The following is a 22,523-nucleotide window of genomic DNA, read 5'->3' as shown; positions in this document are numbered from 1 at the left end:
TCCTCTTATATAATCCCATCCATCAAAAATCTACTAGTAGCTACTCCACCATTTATAGAATTTCCTACCTCAGCAGCTTTGCTGGAAGAGGCTTCAGAAGAGATTTAAAATCCGTTTTTGAGAGGTTCACCTCAGGAAACTTGTTTATTTCATTTGTATGTCACCTGCCCTAAGCCTCCAGGATGGGTTATCAATTCAGAATGGCTGGGCTAGCTGGTTGATCCATAAAATCATGAGAACCTTATTGACTTGCCTTCCTCCCACAGAAGTACAACCTGAAGCCTAGTCTACACAAGCAGAGGAAGCAGCAATACTATGTTGAGAGGGTAGAATAGACCACCACCTTCAGAGTGCAAATTGAAGATTCTTTTCAGTGCTCACCTATAACAAAGCTTCCTAAAAGTAGAGACCTCTAGCAGAAACCTCTGCCTCCAATGTGTTAATTGCAGTTTCAAGTTCAGGAAGTCTACATGAGGAACATGTTAAAAATGGCACCCTGCTACCTGCGCATGAGGTACAAACCACTCCCACTCCATGCTGCTGCCTATGTAGACGAAACTTAAGCTTTGGCAGGCAGTGAGAAGGCAACAGGATGCAATATTCCAGTAAGTGCAGGCTCGGACCGGCCCACGGGGCATATTCCTGGTGTGCCCCACCCACAGGGCGCCCAGCCGCACTCGGCAGCAGTCAATACGCCCATCCTTAAGTACCCATTCGGGTCAAAACCCAGCACCCTCCCCACACACATTCCACTGCCCTCTCAGAGCCCCCAGTCCTGCCCTGAGTAAGTGCACAGTGTGAGCATGAAGTGAGGGGGACAACTCATTTTACCTGTATGAGTAAATTTTGCAAAGAACCCATCGTGCAGAGCAGAATTTAAGAAGGCATCCAAGAACACTGGTTTTTCCCATTTTTTGGTAGCCGTTAGCCATTGTGCCCTCTACCGCTCTGCTTACCCCAATGTTTACACTTGTCAGATAGACCTTAACAGCATTTTGAGCCACTTTGTACAGACATTCATATTCTGTTTTTATAATATGCAAGTAGTCTTTATAAGGTTCTTTGCAGGGAATAACCACTGTGCATTTAAGCAAGTCCTCAATCCTCCTGCAATTGCACAGTATTTCAGGACTGGTGCAGAAGAGCCCTTCAAGTATTTTACATTCAAACGACATACAAGATAGTATTAAAATCACTTTATTTGGCCAATGAGTTCCATTCCTTTTAGCATCATAGATGCACAAAACTAATTCCAATTCTGCCAGCACACATCCCCTCCCTGTACCACTCGTTGGCTCTCCAATTCCCCCCCCACTCCCAAACCCCGGTAACTGAGTGCCCTTTGTTGCATTCTGGCAGGCCCCTTTCCAAACAGCCCTGTAAACACTAGGGAAACCCAGGTACAAAGCAACAGAGAGCGCAAGTCTCATTTGTTCAGGGCCAAGGTCGCATAGAGTTAAGATTCTGCTTCAGGCAGGGGAGCAGTTGGGTCCTCTTTCCTCAGCAAGAGTTGCATCTACAGCACTCCCCCTTGTGATCTTTGGAAGAGAGACATCTTGTTCAGCAAAAGAGGGAAGCAAGACCATATGATGAATTAAGGGGACCCATCTGCTCCATTCACTCTCCCTTTACTGGCACCACTATGGTCAGCCTAGTGGTTTCCCCTGCACTGAAGCGGCCCAAAAGAAAGGACAGCCGAGTCAGAACCAAAGCCCTGCCGGGCCGACAGCAGCATATGACATTAGACAAGTGTGACTAAGCTTTAAGGAGGCATTATTGGTGAGGCTCTGAAGTGAGTTAGGCAATGGGACATGTTGCCATTTCAATCTGCTTCTACCAGATCACAGAACACGCTAGGAAAAGAAAATGTACATCACAGTGTGTAGATATATATAAAAGACCCAGTAGAGCTGGCTACCTAGTCAGATCCCTCTTCCAAACTGAAAAGTAAAACTAGAAGAATCAGCTGACAGATAGATTAGGACAAAGGGTTATTTTAGACCATTCCCTGTACTTTCAGCCAGCATTTGCTTTCTGGTTTGAGTTGGTTTCTGGACTCGCTTGACTGCATGGAGTAGGCAGCCACAGTGTAGTGTCTGGGGATATGCAGATTGGACTCCTCTTTACAGTTCATCTTTTTTAGTTTTAGCATCTTCCTCCTCCTCCTCCTCCTCCATGTCCGGCTCTTCCATATCTTCTAGATCTTCAAGATCCTGTTTAAACGAAGAAAGGTGGGTCAGTCAGCTGCAGCTTCTTGCATCTCACAGTGACAAGTGCCAAGCAGGCATTTTCCTTGGGCCAATTCAGAGCTAGAATCCTGCCAGAGCAGCAGCTATTGCCCTTACCAGTATGATAATCCATGCACCTCCCTCTAGGCTTGCAATATTAAGCTTCTCTGGAAGGTTGAGCCCTGCCACACACACACCCCAGCCAGGAGCAGTCCCATGCTTTCCAAGGCAGCAAAGTGGGACATGGAAATGCCCAAAGCGCACAGCCTACAAGCATTTCCATATACCAGGAAGAAAGGCATTAGGCTAATGGTCAGCCTTTCATGACTCAAATCACTTGTTAAGAATTCAAGATGGTATATGGTTCGATTTCTGTTTGTAGAGCACCTGAATACCACTTCAGCTTTGAGCCACGTTCTACACAAAGTCAGGAAAAAAAATTAACACTGCTATAGAAGAGTGTACAGATGGCCCTTGGAATACCTTTTATCATACTAGATGTTACAGGAGTGAACAGGAACAAGCTGAGATTTCAAGGAAGCCCAACCCCTCAGATGAAGCAGAACAAAACCCAGATTAAGAATGCTGTTCTAATACCTGGGACCCTTGAAGATATGGAGCTGTGTACATAAAGTCTTTTAACTCAGTTTAATAGACAGTACTCCTGTATTCTACCAAAGACAACCACAGGGCTCTGTGGTCACCAGGAGTCGACACTGACCCGACGGCACACTTTACCTTACTTAGTCTAGTGACACTATTTTCTCCTCCAGCCACTAGCCTTGCCCATCCCAAGAGAAGCCCCGCTGACAAACTACTCATCCATTCCCAAGGTGATAAATGCAAATAAAATGAGTGGAACGCGAGTTCCATTGGTGATTAGAGGCAGTGGTCTAATGCAGATCTAGCCATCTCAAAGATGTCTGCTCAAAAGCTACTTGGGTTTTGTACTTTTTTCAAAGTCTGACTCTTCAAGTGGAGCATCCTCAATGGCAGCAAGACCCTTTTTTAATCAGCCTCATTTAAGATTCCCTACCTGGAATACAATCTTGCTCAAATCGCTCTGAATACACCAAGGCAGACTGGAAATAAAAGCAGCGTGCACCTGGCTACCAACATATTGATAGGGGATACACCTAAGCATTGAGAGCCCTATCTTGCTAGCATATTTTGATGTAGCTACACCCTATCCTATAGTTAGTGATATGGGAGGATGCTAGGCCATTTCAGTAAGTTTATATGCAACCCCTTACAAGACATCAATCTAGTAAGCAGGCACTGGGCACCAACAGTTATCCAACGTCTCAAAAACTGACAATAGCCAAAATAGATACTGATCCCTTCTGCAAGAAGTAGGGAATACCAACTATATCTTCAGTTCCAGGTGCTTTCTCCAATTTGGAATTTTCATGAAAGCCCAACTCTATGGTCACCCAGGAAAACCCAAGAAGCTTGCAACTCCCAAAGGGCTTTTTTGTCAGTTCAGATAGGCCTGTTATACTCCTGGACCTATGCTTTTAATCGGACCTTACAGGCAACGTTATGTCACACATAACTTGGGGTAAAGAGTCGGACGAATGGATGGCCTCTGGCAAAACCACTGCCCCCATTTCAAGCAATACAGGACAGATTAAAAACCATACAAGCTGAAGCAACACAAGTCAGCAGGGCACCATCTTAGCTATGTTAGCACCAGGTCTTGTACCTGAAGGTCACACTTTATTCGCTACCAGCCAACCAGACCTTATCCAAAGGAAGAGAACATTAAAATCTGCTCATTTTTATCCGTCAAGACTGAAGCAGAAAAATCTTAACTAGGCTCAAAATATGCAACAAGGAATCGAGTCAGGGTAGAGTTCCTAGATATGCAGAAAATTCAGATCACACTGCCAATGGTAACTTTCCTTTTGGGACAGAATGCAGTTGCAGAATGAGGAAAGAAGCAACAGAAGAGGGTGAAAGCCTCCCTCTTTCCATATTTTGCAATCCAGATCAGTGCTCCATGGTGCTATTTACAGTAAGACCTAGAGACACCAGGGTTAAACTATGCTTTTAATGCAACATGTAGTTCAGCCCTCAGGGTCACCGACCAGCAGGCACCAACTATAACTGCAGATCTAGAAAGTCTCCCTTCGAAGCAAAATTCATCTTCAAGTCACCACACAGAACTCACTGGGAGTATGCCAAGGTGGGATTGTCAGTTATTCACTGTGCCCAACTTAAATAGAAAGCTACAGCCCTGAGCATACAGCATTAACCCAGTCTTAACTGGGTTAGTGCTCACAACCCAATGGTGTCTCCTCCAGTTTCAACTGCCACTCCTGCAGAGTAGCCCACAAATAAAAATCGATAGTACTGCACAGGGCTAGCAATAGCACAAATCCAAGAACAGTGGCCAACAGAAACAGAACAAGCAAAGTTGTTACACATGCTGAAAGCAGCAACTGCTCGATCCTAGTAAGGAGGACACGCGCACCTGATAACTGGTGTTGGAGAATGAGCCAGCCCAGTGAAGATTCATCCCTCGAGAACTAGATAGTTGGGTTAAGGCTGAGGGGAATGCAAACATTGATGTTGCTTGAGTATTGGTGATCTGTAGGGATGGTGGGACCCACAAGCTACTGCAATTTATGCATATGCTTCCAACCCATTCAGTAGGGCTTGTTAGTTCACATGGAATTACAGCTATTCAGAAACACTCCCCACCACCACCACCACCACTCTGGATGCAACCAGCTGTGCTTATTTACAAGTTGCTATGGAACCAGCATTCTTTGCAGTCGCAGTAAGCCAGAAGTAACTCCACAGGACAGAATTCCCCTAGTGGTCACATCTGAGCTTTGCCCAGGAACTGCATACATGCCAGAGTCCCCAAGGATGTGTGGCCCTGACAAGAACTCACATCTTCATCTACACCACCATCTTTCCCACCGCTTTCCAGGAACTTCTTAAAGCCTTCCAACGTCCTCTCACCATTGTAGTCTACAACCTATAAAAACAAAGGACAGAGAGACAGTTACTCAAAAGCAAAGCTAGTCCTTGGTGGTGGAAGAATTCGTTTTCTGAACAACCAAACAAGAAGAATTAGAAAATTCACCTTCACCCACATGAGTCGGAGAACAGCCAGCCACTAGACTCCTGTGATTGCTGCGAGGAGGAATAGTCCGCACATGAGCACCATCCTCTACAAAGCAATCCTCCCCACGTCAGCTTCACTAGTCAACACCCCCAGGAACCCATCAGCAGCAACTCAACCCAACTGATACTAGTCATGTGAAGGCACCCCTCCCGAGACCAGAAGCCCTCAGACACTTCCTTTCCAGCACAAGAACACAGGTCAATGTACCCTCTACAGTCTGCTCACCGTTCTGCCAGGGCCAGCAGGGAAAAACTTGAGGGTAGGAAAGCTGTGAACCTTCACTGCCTCAACTTCATTTGATGTAGAGTCCATTTTGGCAATGACAATATTCTCATGGTCCTTGTAAGTCTCTCCTAGTTTATCCCAGATGGGAGCCAGTTGTTTGCAGTGGCCACACCAGGGAGCATCTGCAAATCAATAGGTGACAGTCCCAGTTTAGCATCTGTCCAGCAAAAGACTACCCTCATATGCCATTCTCTGCCAAACACATCTCCAGTTCAACATCTGCAGCTCAGGACAGAATGCACTCTCATCATTCAAGTGTGCATACTCGACTAAAGTTACTTACAAAACTCCACAAAGACATTCTTATTCTCATCAAAAGCTACTTCCTCAAAGTTCTTCCCAACTAGAACTTTGACAGGCTGTTTGTCCCAGTCATCAGAAATGTCTTGGCTCATCAGATGGGGCTGAAACAGACAAGCACGAAAGCTAGCATGAAAGAAACAGCATGGAATGTGACAACAGGAAACCCCACCACCCACTGTCCCAAAACAGCCCAGAGCGACTGATAAGTCACAGGCTATAAAAAGTCAGATTAATATAGACTTCCTCTTTCAAGGTCAATCCCACCCCGTCCAACAAACTAGACACCAAGGATGCAGATTTAACTACACAGGACAGGATTATAGATGCTAAATTGCTACACTAGTCCAAGACCTTACAGTTAACTAGCAGAAGAAATGCAGTGAATGCATTTAACCAGATGTGAAGGGAAGACTTTCTCACAGCATTTAACTTTTGTGTTTTTTTCTTTCTAGAGGACCCCTTGGATCTTGTCACAACTGTGTTCCAAAGCAACATGATCAATACTCTGTCTTAAAAATCCCTCTGCCTAGGCTACTTGTTCAAGTCAGAAGGGGTCATGGCTCAGTATTAGAGCAAATGCTTTGCACATAGAAGGTCACAGGTTTGAGCTCTGGCATTTCCAGGTAGAGCCAGAGAACATCTGAAATGCTGGAGAGAGGCTGCCAGTCAGTGCAGATCAGGTCTCCCAGGAAGTTGGATTACATGCAAACAGGTGGCCTGTAGAGTATTACTTGAATATGGGTATGACTACAACCTAACATTTTCTTTGTGAGAACACCATGCTGTTCACATGTTCCTTTAATGTATCTCCTATAGCCCCCTATCTTAGTCAGCTGGCCTGACAGAAATGTTGCTAACATGTATTTTGTTCTTGTTTTAGTAATTTATTCCCTGTCATCAGCCCTGCTTTGTTTAGAAAGATCATATTGAACTCTTAGCCTGTTAAGAATCCTTTCCAGCTTTATATTCCCTCATGTTTTCTGAAGTGTCCTGTTCATGCTAAGTAATAAAAACCAATAGTGTTACTTCAGCAAAGAGCAAAAGGAGAGAGGAGAGAACCTGGGACAATCAGGAAGAGCTGAGAAACAGTCCAATTGTTTAGGAGCAGAGCTGAACAAATGCAGTAGCTGGCTCCACACAGCCGCTTTCATCTCTCAGTGAAGATGGAAGTCCCCCAAGTACTTGTGCATGAGGGCAGCACCATGCTGCCTCCTCTCCTGTGCCAAGACGACCTAAGTAGTTCTTGGATCCACACCACCAGCACTACGAGCAGTTCAGCTTTACTGAGCAGACTATCAGCACATAAAGGCTATTTACATACTGGCACATTGCCCTGCTGGCTTTGCCCTTTGGGCTTCTCAGCATGAAGCTCTAGATACTGTGCTATTGGACATACTGCAAAGCCAGCTGGAAAGGCTTCAGGTCACATGACTGTGCTCAGGTTCCATGCCATTTGTGCTGCTGGGATTGCCTCACATGGGTGCCTGCCCCAAAGAACCATAAACATGATTACCTTAACTTTGCCCTCCAGGAACCGGTTGCAGAAGTCCCTGATGTTCTCTGGAGTCAGCTCATCGGACTCTGGCTTGTACTTGGTCATTTCTTCTTCCAGGGTAATGAGGCGTATGGCAGGACATTCCTCTTTCTTGAGGCCAAAGAACTCCAAGATCCTCTGGTTGTCAGCATGATCACTGTCTATGAAGATGAACAAGATCTGGAGAAGGGTAGAGAGTCAAAATGAAAGCATTAGGCCAATGTGCTTAAATATCCTGCTGTTGCAATCCCTCGAGGACCAGTTACTTCTCTCACCCACTTCCATTGTGCCTGAGAGTAAGCCATAATACTTGCCCATTTATTGTACCGCACCTTATGTGTCTCACCCTGAGAGTGGCGTTCTCATCTAGTTGTGCTTCTCTGGATTAGTGCATGCTGAACCAGTCTGTGCTACCCTTGAAATATCCATACTAAAGAAAATTCTAGAATCTGAGCCCCGTCCTCCCTGGCAATACAACACAGATGGAGAGGAGCAATTTCCAGAAATGAAGACTGCAGAACATACCAATTGTCCATTGCATAGTATGCAAACAGAGAAATTTAACAGATGCTTCTTACACCTTACCTTCCCTTTAAAGCTCTCAGCTGCTTTCTTGAAGTTGTCCAGTTTGCCCTGGTAGTCTGTAACACTCTTGGGCAGGAACAGTAGGATGTGGGTTTTGATCTCTCCTCCAAAGATCTTTGGAGCAGTCTGGAGGGAATAAAGACACGTGTATTGCTAGAGTCAAAAGTGGCAAAGAATCCCAATTTTGCCTTCAACACTCTTCCTCCCCTTTCCCCATGATTATATAAACAGAGAACAAGTTTAACTAGCATCCTCTACTCCTAATGGAAACAGCAGATCCCCAGCCTGATTATGAACATTCTTGCTTCCATACCTGCTCGGTGAATTCAATGACCAAGGGCAGCTGGTTTGACTTGATGAAGTTCAACAGGTTCTCTTTGGTTATCTCTCCATCAAAGTTGTTACGGCCTTCATCAAACTAGGAAACACACAAACAATGAAGCTAATCAAGCATACAGATACATCAGCCTACCTAGCAGTAATATAGAGTAGTAAAGGCAAGACTGAATGTTCATCAATTCTGGAAAAGAACACCAAGTACAAAATGTGGTAATGAGCACAGGATAAAACTTCATCTCCATGTTCATTTAGGTTGCTAGCCTTTAGGGTTACAAATAAATGCTTGCAAGCATGCACACCCATCTATGTGAAGTTTCAAGCCAGAAGCTTGGCAGAACGAAGTTTCTAATGGTCAGGCATAGGGTATTAGTGTCCTACATAGCTTGTCCTTCCCCTGAAATGAGATTTCACATCCAAAATATGACAAAATAAAAAATTTCCTAGTCAAAGTGTACATAGGTTCACATAATCCATCTTCCCTTGGCACAGAATAAACAGAGTCCTAAGTGGGTATACAACTATTGGGCCCATGACTCCCTTTCATATCCAAAGGGCACACATTTCACATTGCAAGCAAGGCACAAAATTCTCAAGTTAAAATGCAGAGCGCAATTTGGACCAAAGTTCTCATCTTACTAGCAAGTGAGATCCTCAAGAGTAAATAGAGCAGCATGGAGAAGGGAGCTTGGCAGTAAGGCCCAATGCTTGGTGCAACTCCCACTTTCTCAGAAGAGCCCTTGACCAGCATTCTAGAACATCTTAACACAGAGAAGTCTCTTCAAATTCCAGAGACAGACACAGGGCACTAGTACTCTAGAGCAGTGTTCTCTCTAAGGCGTATGCACATGCTTGCGCCCACAAGTTTTTATTTTTATGTCCACTCAGTTAATTTTAGAGCCCATTCAGGTTTAATCAAGAAGCTCCCGCTCTGAATGCATATGTGCGCACACTGCCTCGATACTCCCACCCAGAACAAAATTCATTCCGCACAGGGATGAAAAAAGTCTTACAGGTCTTGCTGGAAGCATGCAACTACCTGATCAACAGAGCCATTAAAAAGAAGTTAATGTTCCAGGCAACAGTACACACTAAGAGACCACTAAATAAATAGTCGTTTACTCAAAGGGCACACATCCCTACAGGGCTATTGTTAGTGACAGAAGAACAGATGTTAAAAAGCATGCTACGACTCCAGTGCCAGGAATAATTTTATAGTGGTGCAACACCTATTACTGTCCAAGGTTTTCAGAACCTTTCCTGGAACCAGGGTGAGAAAGAGAAGCATCAAGGTTAACTACCACGAGGGACAAGCAACAGACAGCTTTTATCCTACTGGCGGGGCTCCCTAGCAACACTGCTCTGGAGGTGGCACACATAGGCCAGTGTTAGAGAGACTTCCCAGAAAAGCTAGACAGAATCTGCCTCTAGAAGATCTAGAACTTTAGTTAGTAAAGAACACACAAGTTAGGCAGGTATAGTGATGAAGCTAGGAGTGCATGTTGTGAAGTCCCTGGTCCAAATTATTCATTAAGTCAGTAGGTAGCTTTAGGCAAGTCATTCTTCTAAATAGATTATATTTGTCATACTCGTATTCTGTGTCTCACATTTGCAATATTATCTACCTGCTTTCACAGCGTTCTTAGGATTATCAAGAAATGCTTACAAACTGCTTAATGCAACTTGCTCTTGAAGAATGATTTGCTAGCTTGAAGGATGAACAGATCACTGACATACAGACACAGACCACGGATGCAGAACTTGCAGCATGCAAACAGATGAAGACTTCCAAGGTAGTTTCAGAGACTTCCCACTCCAAAATGTCAAGCTTTTCTTCAGCTCTAGTGTAGTCTTAATGGGGCCTAGAAGCTTTCCCCTAGCACAGTCATGACTGCCTTCTTCTGCAGATTATGCTTAGGAGTTGCAGAGTTTTCTCGGCCTGTGAGCACCTTTTGTATCAGGCTGTCCAAGTCCTACCTACTCACTGCTTGTATGAAACTGTAGTTTGGCAAAAACAAGCCAAGTTTGAAGAGATAATGTTAGACTTCAATGCCCTGCCATGGTCCTGCAGATTTTTAGTCCCACTATCATCTAGCCAAGGCTCTCTCAACGAATATGCCATGGGACACTGACTGCTGTGTTATATATAACTGGCCCAAGAAACCCCTTGGAGCAGAGTCAACTACAAGTCCCATGATGCACCAGGCAGGGCCAGCCTGGACTTCAAGCAAAGAGAGAGTTTGCAACCCATTTGTGCCTGAGATACAATCTGATAGGCCAGTCTGGTGTAAGAGTCCCAGATGGGTTTGGGATGGGTGGCAGCCACCTGGAAGGAGGTGGAAGTTCTGGCACTGACCCCTACCCTCTGAGGTGCAGGAAAGCAAGCAGAGTGTGGAGCACCTCTGCTGGGCCAACATCTGCTCATGAGCCCCATCCCAGGCAAAGGAGAAGAGGCAGGTGGAGTTGAAGTGAGATCCAGACAGGGCTAAAATATGGATCAGAAATCTAAGGATAGGTTTTTTGAAATAAGTGAACTGAAAGTGGAGAAGAAAATTAAATACTTGGGCGTCTGGTTGACAAAGAAAAACGCTTTGTTGTTTTTAAATAATTATATTAAAATATGGAATACAGTAAAAACTGACTTGCAAAGATGGTCTAGAATGAACTTTAATGGGAAGAATTTCAGTTGTGAAAATGAATGTTTTACCTAAAATGCTGTTTCTTTTCCAGACTATTCCTATAATTAATATTTTAACTTGTTTTAAGCAATGGCAAAAGGACATAACCAAATTTGTTTGGCAAGGGAAAAGACCAAGAGTTAATTTTTAAAATTTAACAGATGCTAAAGAAAGAGGTGGTCTTACCCTGCCAGACTTAAGGTTGTATTTTGATGCTGTTTGTTTGACGTGGTTAAAAGAATGGATAACATTAAGAAATCCTAGAATACTTGATCTGGAAGGATTTGTTAGAAGGTTTGGATGGCATTCATATTTGTGGTATGATAAAAGTAAAGTACATAAAGGTTTCCTTAATCACTATGTAAGAAGAAGTCTAATGAGAGTGTGGGTAAAATATAAAAATGGCTGGAACCTAAAACTCTGTTATGGCTATCCCCGATTGAAACTTTAGCACGTAAAGAGATAAATATGCAACCGGAATGGGGTACCTATAGGGATTTGTTATGTTTCCAAGAAAAGGGCTGTAAATTTAAAAAACCCTAATTGAAGTACAAAATTTGGTTAGTAATTGGTTTCAGTATCATCAATTAAATGAAGTTTATAAGAAGGATCTTAAAGTTGGATTTGAGGATCAGATGTCGAGATCTGAGAAGGAGCTGTGTGAAAATGATGAAAAATTAGTTTCTAAGATGCATAGGCTGTTGCTTTTGGAGGAGACAAGAGATGAAGTGGTTAAAACGACTATGATAAAATGGGCTCAAGATGTGGGTCATAATATAGATATGGCAGCTTGGGAAAAATTATGGAAAATGGATTTAAAGTTCACTGCATGTTATACTTTAAAAGAAAATTATTATAAGATGATGTACAGGTGGTATCTGACACCTAAAAATTAGCACTAATGTATAAAAATGTTTCAAACAAATGTTGGAAATGTGGACACTGTGAAAGAACTTTTTTCCATATGTGGTGGTCCTGTAGGAAGGCAAAGGCCTCTTGGGACATGATATATAATGAGTTAAAGAAAAAAATTTAAATGACATTTGCTAAGAGACCAGAATCCTTCCTTGCTGGGAATAACACAAGGAGAGTTTTCCACAAGAAATTTAACATTCTTTATGTATGCAATCACGGCGGCCAGAATAGTATATGCGCAGAAATGGAAGGATAATGAATTACCCTCAAAAGAAGATTAGTTGATAAAAATTTTGCAATATGCTGAGATGGCAAAACTTACAGTACTGATAAGAGATCAAAACTTGAAATGTTTTAAAGAAGATTGGAAACCATTCTTATTATACCTAAAGAACTATTTTTCTAATATTGATTTTTCAACAGGGTTTGAAATTTAGTAATATTAGCAGGTTGAGTAGAGTAAAATCGAGTTTGTAAGGTATAGGATATGTGTTTTGAATTACTATAGCAATGGTTGAATTGTATAGTTAGTGATTCGCGCGGATTGGTGAGCGGGAAGTCAACATTTGTTTAATTGGATGTAACGAGATTGTTAAGATATTGTAAAAATCAATAAAAAATTTAAAAGCAAAAAAAAAAAGAGAGAGAGAGAGATCCAGACAGGGCTGCCTTCCTGTGACAGCCCAAGAATGGTAGAAAACCCGGGGGCGGGGGAGAACTGGCAACCTGGACAGAGTCCAGGCCTGGGAGGGGGGAAAGGGGATGGGGAGCCATTCAAGAGCAGCCAGTCCGGAGGGGGGGGGGGGCGCGGAACGGAGTCCCCACCCCAGCCTGCCAAATCATTAGGAAGGGGATTGAAAATAAAACTGCTTTTTAAAAAATAATGCCCTTATACAAAGCGATGGTGCGGCCACACCTGGTGTACTGCCTACAATTCTGGTCACCACATCTAAAAAAGGATGTTGTAGAACTGGAGAATGTGCAGAAGAGGGCAACCAAGATGACCAGGGGCCTAGAGCACCTTTCTTATGAGGCAAGGCTACAACACCTGGGGCTGCTTAGTTTAGAAAAAAGACATCTGTAGGGAGACATGATAGTGGTCTATAAAATCATATATAATTCTTTATTATACTTTCTGTCCACTTTACCTTTCAGGTCAGGCAAATGTTAATAAAGCTACCAAGGCAGAATCAAATAGCACAGAATCAAATAGCAGAATACACAACAGTTGGAGGAAATGCAACAGGCTTCCTCCTCATGAACAGCATTTAACCTATACTGGAGGCTCTTTGCAAAAGCCTAAGCATGACTATCGGAAAGTCAAAAACCAATTTGGCGAAGGCATGGGTGTCAAGGAGAAGCATGCAACACAGAAGGCAATTCTTCTCTGCTCTTTAAAATGGGTAAAAGCAAGCTTGCAAATTGTGAACTTCCCAATTATCTTTAAGAACCCGGAAGAGCAGTTCCACCCTGCTGCACACCATATCCAAGAATGTATTGTGTTGCAGATGGTGACATTAGTTATGAGAGCACAAGAGGGCTAATTCATTCTTGACAAGCAGCTTGACTGAACTGAGTGAAGGCACAAAAGGACTTTGCTATGTGAACTGCCTCTAAAGCAGTGGTAGCCACAACAAATTGTGGTTGGGGGTAATGGGGGTGGTAGTTCAACAGCAGGAGGAGAACCAAGGTTGCCTACCCTTGCTCTAAAGAATGTCTACTATGACAAGGAGGTCTGAGCTCTGGCATCATCCAGCCCAACCCACTCTGCAACACACCTTTCCCAACATTTTCCCTTGGCAGCCAATACCGCTACTGAGGAGTATTTGAGGACCTGTGAGCCAACATCTACCTAGCCCTTGGATAGAACTCAAAATAATCTACCACCACCACCCCACTTAGGACTGAGCTCCAAGCCAAGGTCAAACAAGCCAATGCATATAATCTTCCAGGGATCTCCATTCACTTTACCTTCTCCATTTCCTGCCCTGAACTCCAAGTGCTCATATCAGTATCCTAAAGCTGCAATGTCCTAAAAAGCAAGCTGGAACTAATTGATACTTATTCTTGGCACAATTTTGTAGACTTCTGGAAGATTTGGGGTGGCTTTTGGGCCCTTTGAGAAGATCCCTCACACATTCTGATATGGCACTTGTGTAACCTAAACAACATTTAAGGCCATTCACTGCATCCTAGCTTAGAGGTTCTTCAATGTTAGGTGCTCATAACCAAAGCAACCTTCTGCCTCATTTTGCACATGCAGTTCCCCTATTTAGGAACTCTGGCATACATGTTTCCCTATGCCGCCACCATCTTTAGTTCAGACATCCAAACAGATCAGTTTACTATATTAGCTTGCCAGCTAGGCTGCCAGACCGCTTCTTCCTGTTCAGCTTTCACAAGCCTTCTAGTGCTTTCAGTTTTCACAAGGCTAGAGCAGAAGAACAACTTCAGCTCACTTGAGACTACAATGCAAACAGTTTTGCTGCAAAACAGTGCCTAAAACTCTAGAGATTGCTGCTAGGAAGTCCTAACATGTACTGAGAATTTCTCCCCACCCCCAGTTACTCACCTTTTTAAAAAGGGCAACTCCATCTTTGCTGAGCTGGTATTTGGCAAAGACATCACTGCTGGAAGAGATCCCAAAGGGAATGTCATCAATGGACTCTGCTGCCAGCAAGAACTGTTTGGCAGCATCAGACTCTGCATCCTAAATGGCGGGAAGAAAAGGTTGATTTTTCAAACCCCACACCATGCCTTGATCTGAAGCATCTTGCATACTCATAATCCCACAAAAAAAAACCCCAAGACAATGCGATACCCATTTCCTTATAACTGGAGAATAAGCTCTTCCTCACTAGGGCAGGTAGAGCTCTACAGGAAGAGGCAGCTAAAGTTACAAAACAGAAGTAGCTACCAGTCCAGAGTGAAAGACTCTACCTTAAAGAATCCAATCACAGCAACTTCACTGGCATCCACCAGACCCTCAGCAGCAGCTACATCTGTCAGTGTGGTGGCAGCTGGGCCTGTACGTTTCTTCAGCCAGTTCACAATATCATCAGCTTCCCTGCCAGCTACATGAGAAAAAACACACACACTATGGCCTCTCTCCACTTTCATCAAGTACTTTAGCTCTGATCAATCAAAAGAGTCTCCCAACAATGTCTTCTCAGACAAGAACAAGTATCACTCATCTTTCAGGCATACAACCCTCTTCTCTTCCTTTGTCTTCCAGGACATTTAGTGGCCACCAGAAGGTGCTGTTAAATACAAAGATACTCAACTCTGGCCCAATCTGTTCCAGAGAACTTGCCCTCCCCCCTGGTTACAGCAAGCTGTATACTTCACTTTAGTGACAGAAACAAGTTTAGACTTTGGTCACTTCATCAGTGATGCTGACTTGTGTCAGATGCTGGCATTTTCAATTTCCAGTATTCGACTGAGTGCCTAAGTGAAGAAAAATGGAAGCTAACTTCTCTGGTTCTCCTACCCTAGCTCTTTTGCTTTAAAAGCATGTTATTGCCTTTTAAACAATGTTAAAATTAAAATTAAGTTTTCAATTCACTTGAGAGCCCTATCCTTCTCGTCAAATCGTGTTGGATGAGGACAAAATGTCCTCAAAACCCATTTACCTATTTTGTATAATCAATGCAGGAAATGCTTAATCAGTTACTGGATCATTGTGTTTACAACCAAACTGCATTTTCCATCAGGCAGAAAAAAGTAGCACCTGCAAAAAGAGGGCTCCCTAGAATGAAGAGACCAGTTTTCCCTGCTTATACATGCCAAAGCAATCTGGGGAAAGCAAGGGCGGGGCATGCCACTGTATCCCTCTCCTGGTCTAACTTCTATATAAGGTAGAGCTCTAAAGCAGGGAAGGATCATGCTCAAAGTATAAATTCATGTTTTGATCTCACCAGGTAAATAGCATTCCATTAATTTTAAACACTAGTGTTTAAAATTAATTATACCAACTAGTGGAAGGTTATTGATGTAGCAACACAAAACCGTCTGAGTAAATATGAATGCACTGAGTGACTATATGGATACATTCTTCAAGGTGCTGTTTGGATTATAGTTTAAAAAGACAGTTGGGGCAAAAAAGTCACATTGAGTTGTATCTTAAGAGCTCATAGTTAAAGTGGGAAAGTTCCACTCATACAAAGCAGATGGCTAGTTCTCTCCCTTTTCATCATCCCCCACCCTTCCTGCTGCAGCTTCATGCTACACTGACCTGAAAGCCCCCATCCCACGAACAGATTTTCAGGGGCACAAGGAAGGGGAAATCAATGAAAGTCACCCCTCCCTCCTGCCCCAGCAGCACTACTGCTCACACTACAAAGCACTTTGGACATAGTCCACCAAGAAGAATGTTCACCTGCATATGGTAAACTGTTCTTGTCCAGCAAAGTTGGGACAGCTACTGCAGCCTGGGGAATTGACTTTTTACATCTTTAATTCCCACAGAGTCAGTCACCACTACCACCATGGAGAAGAGCCAGGAGCTGCAGACAGTCCAGGTGCTGAGATGAGATGCCTTGCCTCAGAGCAACAAGCATCTACTAGGTACTAGCAGGCCTTGGCTGTTTGGTAGAACATTTCCATGGGGAGGGTTACTTTCCCACATGGAACCTTTGAAGAGCAGCAGTTGGAACAGCCACAGCAGAAATATCTTGGACTGGGCATTGGACATTTATTTTGTTTATTTATTTTTACATTTATATACAGCCTTTCATTAAAAGAAAACCCCAAGACATCTTATATCATTGTCCCTCTAGAACATTCAGCTGTCACCACTGTCTTAAGCAAAAATAATTTGATTAAGTATTAATTTTCTTATGTTCAGCTGCCTTGGAGACCTATTGTCAGGCAAGAAGGTCGGATAGATAACTGGAATGCTTACATTAACTCAAGGGGATGCTTATTATGAACTCTTTGGCTTCAACCACAGCTTGACTATTTGCATTTCTGGATAAAGCTATTGCATGCAACATCCAGCACACGATCAAGGTAAAACCAATGCTTCCTGTGCTCTCTCCGCCGCCCCACCCCACCCCCAAAAAAGAATTCAGCCATCACTGTATGTATGCCAGTTGATTAGCAGTTCTTCCACTGGCAAAAAGTTAATTTGATAAAGATTTATACTTCCCTGTGTAAGCTATCGCTCTCCGGCATATTATTAACTTTAGTTTCAGTAAGCCAATATAGCATCTTTATACCAGAATGCTGCACAAGGCTATTTTTAAAGATTCAGTATTCTTTCAGTTGCCACAGATCCTTGGTGCATCTGAACTCAGTGCTGGTGTTGCCAAGAATTGGTTCTCCAGGCAGCAGATTCCAGATTCAGTGCCATTTTTCTAGCTCTATATATGTACAAAAATGTCTTCGGGCCAGCACTGTTTGGACTTTTCATTTGATGTAGCACTGACAGTAGGGCTTATTTTTACAGACCAAGTATGGAACTACCTAAAGCTCTGTGCTCTGCTCCATAATCATATCAGAAAGAAGCTTTTCCCAGATAGCTTGCTCATCCTGCACTTCCTAGTCACCAGTCAAGGTGAAACTTACAAGCCCATAAACTTTAAATCCATACCTTGTTTCAAAGGCCAAATGTCTTTTCTGCTGCTAATGCCCTATCAACTTTTAATTTAGCAATGATGTTAATACAAGCCATACTAAGGTATTTGCTCATGTAAAAACAGGTATAATTTTTCACATTTATCCAAAACTGATAACGGCATTTCACACTCATTCAGGCTTCAAGCCACAAAAATACAGGTCACTCCCATTTTATGTCTCCATGTGGCGAAGGTGCTCAAACCAAGGAGAGAGTCTATGGCTGAGCAAGCACGTTTGAGTTCAATGCCTCAAAGATTCAAGCTGATGACTATGATCCCACATGCAGCAAGTGTACAGTTTTGAATACAGAAACTGAATTGCTCAGTAGGTTTACTGCCTACGTAATCTCTGAAGTAAGCTCCATTCTCAGTGGAATTTGCTCCTGAATAGACAGTTCTAGAGAATACATATACACAAACCATTACAAGGGCTACATTGTCTACACTGTGTACTTTGCATCTAAATGGTGTAGTCACAAAGGACCACCTGCTCACACATGATCCTGTACTGAGCTCTACTGATGCTCTGCTCCATCTCCCAAATACAACTGGTAGGTACATGCAAGAGAGCTTTCCTGGTCATGGCACCGAAAATTTGGAACTCCATTTCTTGTGAGGGATGTCTAGACCCTGCCCTTTTAGTAAAGACCTTCCTGATTAGACAGATTTTTGATGTAGTTTAATGTAGCCACGTTTCTCAGCTTTCCTGCTTGTTTACCTTTTTTAAAAAAATGGTTGGTTTTTTGGCATTTTATGGCTTTTACTATTTAACTGATTTTAAAGTTTTAAGTGTGATTTTAATGACATTTTATTGTATTTTAATGTTTGCAAACCTCTGTAGAATGCCTTATGAAAGACAGTATAATAAATAAATGCACTCCCCTTGTTAATTTTTATGGCCTTTTTTCCCTGACTGTTTTGGTGTTGTTGCCGCTTTTATGATTTTTTGTTTTTAATGACACTACACCACTTTGAAAGTCCTTGGGCCAAAAAGCAGAATACATCTTAAAAGACAAAGGAGCAAACTGATATACCCCAAGAAAAGGACAGTTTGCCAAGCAGCACCCATTTATCCTCAAGCAGATAAGAAACAAGGAAGCACCATGGCATTATGCTCCAACTTAAAGGGTTTTCCTTTGTTACTCCAGTGCCTACAGCTTCTGAGAAATCCAATGGTGTGTGTTATACATCAAGTATTTTAGCTGATCTTCCAGTAATCTTTCAAAAGGTTCTATATGGAAAACAGTTTGATTGGTTCTATATGTAGGACTTTGCATACAAGGTTATGAACAGCCAGTTACCGATTCTCTTCAGAGCCACTCTACTTCAAATTCAGTGTTCCTTCTGCTAATTTGCTAACGTGGTTAAATTCTTACAACTCCACACAAGCAGCAGGCACCAATACTGCTGCAAGTCACTTCAAGGAAGGCAGGGTTGACATTTTTTAAAAATACGTTAAAAGAAGGATGCAGCAGCAGCAGGCAGGCCAGCGTTTTATCCCTCTGTGGGAAACCTCAGCCCTTGGTCACTGCTCCTGTGCCAAGAGGACCACAAGCAAAGTGGCAAACAAAGAGCACAAGTATTACAGGGGATCCTGGGGCACAGCACAGTCACTTTCCTTGTCAAAAACTCCTAATCTGCAAGACACATTTGAAGATCAGGGGCAATCTCTGACAGGCCATACACCTAAGCCCATGTGGCTATATTTTGCCCACTAGCTATAGCTTTCTTGTCACATGCTATGGCAAGCCTAGGAAAGACAATGGCATTGTAGATTCTGTGAATTGCAAAAATCAATTGGCTTGAGAGTTAGAGCAGCTATCTGTATTAGGCAGATGCACAAAGGCAGAAAAGGAAATTAAGGACAGAGCAGCACTGAAGAGATGACAAGAAGGGCAAATGAGTGAAAATGAGGCAAGAATAAAGTTTTAAGTACTGGAGAACATTGTATGCAAGCAAATGGAGTTTGAAGTTCATTCTGGAAAGCAACAGCAGCAACACGGGAAGAGTACTTTAGCAGATAACTATGGAGGAGTTTAGCAACTGACAACATGAATCACTGTTGTGAGCAAAGGGTAAAAGTGAGGCTCTACAACACAACTCAGCCCCCATCCCCTGAAAATTCATTACCAACCCTCTTCCAACATCAGTTAGCTCACCTGTGTATTCTTTGGGGGAAGATTTATCTCCATTTTTGAAGAATTTAATAGTTGGATAGCCTCGAACCCCAAACTGTTGGGCAAGCTCAGACTCTTCTGTTGCATCCACCTTAGCCAGTCTGATTTCTGAATTCTCAGATTTTAGCGTTGCTGCAGCTTTCACATACTCTGGTGCCAGAGCTTTACAGTGACCACACCAGGGTGCATCTGAAAGAAACAGACAGATACCATGCAATTTCCCATTGATACTGTCAAGGTGCAACAGCATTCCTGTGGATACAAGCATTCCATACCAAGTATCCCCTAGCATCCAGAACAAACTATAAGAGTTTTATGGCCAAAAGGTTCCATCTGCAACTGCACCATAATACAGTTCCCAGCAGCCCCATTACCAATAAAGCCTTCTGTAATTTGACCAGTTTTTTCTCTACTGCAGAAAAAAACTACAATGAAGACTAGACAGTGCTAGTAACAGATTGATCTATAAAAACAAAAGGTTATTTGATGCAGTTTGTGACTTTTTGCAACAGAAGAGCTTGGTGAACTCAGTTGAATATGAAATAATCAGAAGGGCAACAAAATACATCACAGCAGAAGTGTGCTGGTGGGGAGATTACCTGGCATACCCCCACATAAGTGTAATGTGTAAGAACTTACAAGAGTTACCTACTAGGAAATGAACACAGTAATATTATTCTATCTACAACCACCCAACTAGATTCAGGCTACATCTTGCAAATTGTTCATGTCTTAGACATTAAATCAGATGGCAAGAGTAGTTAGATATAACCTTGTCAACCAAACAGGACTAAAGTTTTGGGAGAGTGAGAAGAAGTTAGAAACACTCCTGCACTCTTCAGAAACAGCCACAATCCTCATAGTGAGCATATTCCTTCTTGTGCAATATAATCTCTTAAACTTAACACATTTTATCAGTGAGTGGGCCAGGTCTCTCTTCCAACACTGCCCTCATCCAAGGCTGTCCTTAGGGGAGGACAACCACCCTGGGACCCTGCTCTTTTAACCCCGATCAAAATTAACTGGAAAGGGGCCACATACTGCCTGATTTGCCCCAGGTCCTGCACACTGCCAGGGCTCTCTAAGCACAGCCCTGCCCTCACCAATAGGAGTTAACTGGCAGTACACCGCACCTTACATCAGCCCATGCAGAAATCCAACCGGAGCAGTACTTTTACAGAAGCCTCACACAGCACATCCCCTCCAAATGTACTGCTTGCCCTCTTTCAATATTGCTGAGCTAAGAGATGGAAAACTAACCTACACTCTTATGCAGATCAGAAACACGCTCACTGCCAGAGCCTTCATCAAGCCACTTCCTTCTCCTACCGCCAACTCACGCACAGCAGCCTCCAACTGCAGAAGCAGGGTATGCAGCGCGCTGGGAACAGACTTGCTGATTAGGCATAATTAGCAACGAGCCACTCCAAACACTCCGTGCATCTCGAATTCCGACAGCAGCAGGAGGCCAAGCGCCTCAAGGCCTCGCACAACGAGCACAACTACCACCGGCTAGCGCCCATAACGACGGGCCCGTGTGGCCTTACTCTCCGCGTAGCACCCGAGAGGAGGCCAGAAGGCCTCGCCACGGCGCCTTCCGAGGCGACTACGGGCCCTCCCGCATCCCGGCCGGAACTTGGCTCCCCGCGTCCCACAGCAGGCTTAGCAGCGCACCCCCCCTTCCCCCGCAGCCCGCCCACTCACTCACAGAACTCCACCAGGATGTTCTTGTGTTGCTCCAGCGCCCGCTCGAAGTTGGCCGCCTTCAGCACCAGCACGCCCTCTTCTTCCTCGATCTCCGCCTCGGCGGCGAGGCAGGCCCGGCCCAGCAAAAGCAGGCAGAGAAACGGAGACAAGAGCCAGGCAGTCTTCATGGTGGCGCTGACAATGACGGCAGGCTCCTCGGGCAGAGAGCGAACGGCAACCCCAGGCAGCGCAAAAGAGAGCGCTCCGTGCCCGCCTCCCGCTTATAAACCCGCCCTCTCCCCGCTGCGGCTACCCCCCTATTGGCTATGCCCGCCCTCCTCGTCTTCCGCTCTCCTGGAGCTGGAGCAGGATTTAGGGCCGCCCTACGCCATTCATTGGACAACGTTAAAGGCAACGTCACCTTTCCTTCCACTTCCGAGCAGGCCTGTGTGTTCTCTTTTGTTTCACCGGCTTTGATTGGCCACATCATCCTCTTTGCAGCCTGCGATTGGATAATACCGCTTCCCATAGACCTCCATTCTGTCGCTTCTGATTGGCTGATCTCCACGACGTCTCTTCTTCTCCGGACCGTTTCACCTCTCTCCTTTGGAACGTGGCATTTGCAAGGCACGCCCGTCCTGGCGCCGCGCATGCGTATTGGAATGTGACGCGGAGACTTCGTTCGTGTTGGATTCTGACTGGGCCGCGTTTGAGAAGTGACCCGGAAAGTGAGGAAGTAAGCAAGGAATTGTTTCCGGGGCATTCGAAGAAGTGGGGGGGCGTTCTGTTTAATGAATTATCTCGAGGGAAGGAACAATTGGAATGTATCACAAATATGGTGGTTGGATATGTCAGATGCTGCAAGGCAGGGGGAAGAGGGGGATCTTGCTTGGTGGGGAATATTTATGTTAAAAATGAATACGGAGTTTCCTTGTTAAATTGGTACGAGTCCTACAAGTGTTTTCATGTTTATTTGTAAGGAAGCTCCATTGAGTTCATGGCCTTATAGGGTTGCTCCCTAAGTGGCTTTCCTGCTTAA

The 22,523-nt window shown here is 43.9% G+C and overlaps 1 protein-coding gene and 1 long non-coding RNA gene across 3 annotated transcripts; one reads left to right on the top strand and one right to left on the bottom strand.

Moving 5' to 3' along the window:
* Window positions 1-309: 309 nt before the first annotated feature.
* On the top strand, window positions 310-18,503 carry LOC128345322 (uncharacterized). Its single transcript, XR_008316375.1, has 3 exons — window positions 310-605; window positions 10,048-10,203; window positions 16,471-18,503. It is a non-coding gene; the product is annotated as an uncharacterized LOC128345322 (long non-coding RNA).
* P4HB (prolyl 4-hydroxylase subunit beta) lies at window positions 1,182-21,873 on the bottom strand. Of its 2 annotated transcripts, none has more exons than XM_053297139.1 (11): window positions 21,507-21,849; window positions 19,781-19,987; window positions 14,944-15,077; window positions 14,576-14,713; window positions 8,388-8,492; window positions 8,075-8,200; window positions 7,469-7,669; window positions 5,936-6,056; window positions 5,593-5,774; window positions 5,131-5,217; window positions 1,182-2,213 (listed from the first exon to the last, which is right to left on the bottom strand). In XM_053297139.1, the coding sequence occupies exons 1-11, from the start codon at window positions 21,670-21,672 to the stop codon at window positions 2,124-2,126; spliced, it is 1,557 nt and encodes a 518-aa protein (XP_053153114.1). In that variant the 5' UTR covers window positions 21,673-21,849; the 3' UTR covers window positions 1,182-2,123. The 2 variants fall into 2 exon arrangements, with proteins under 2 accessions (XP_053153114.1, XP_053153113.1); XM_053297138.1 differs by having other exon boundaries at window positions 2,152-4,778; window positions 5,088-5,217; window positions 21,507-21,873.
* Between the last annotated feature and the right edge of the window lie 650 nt (window positions 21,874-22,523).

The sequence above is a fragment of the Hemicordylus capensis genome, chromosome 2 (genome assembly GCF_027244095.1).
Source record: "Hemicordylus capensis ecotype Gifberg chromosome 2, rHemCap1.1.pri, whole genome shotgun sequence".
Lineage (NCBI taxonomy): Eukaryota > Metazoa > Chordata > Lepidosauria > Squamata > Cordylidae > Hemicordylus > Hemicordylus capensis.
Note: the sequence above shows the minus strand (reverse complement) of the source record. Positions and strands in the feature narration are given on the sequence as shown.

Coding starts and splice junctions, on each gene's coding strand:
- P4HB (XM_053297138.1), bottom strand. CDS start 21,672: ATGAAGACTGCCTGGCTCTTGTCTCCGTTTCTCTGCCTGCTTTTGCTG. Junction 8,201..8,387: donor TCATTGAATTCACCGAGCAG/GTATGGAAGCAA, acceptor TATTCCCTCCAG/ACTGCTCCAAAGATCTTTGG. Junction 5,775..5,935: donor GAATGTCTTTGTGGAGTTTT/GTAAGTAACTTT, acceptor ATTGATTTGCAG/ATGCTCCCTGGTGTGGCCAC.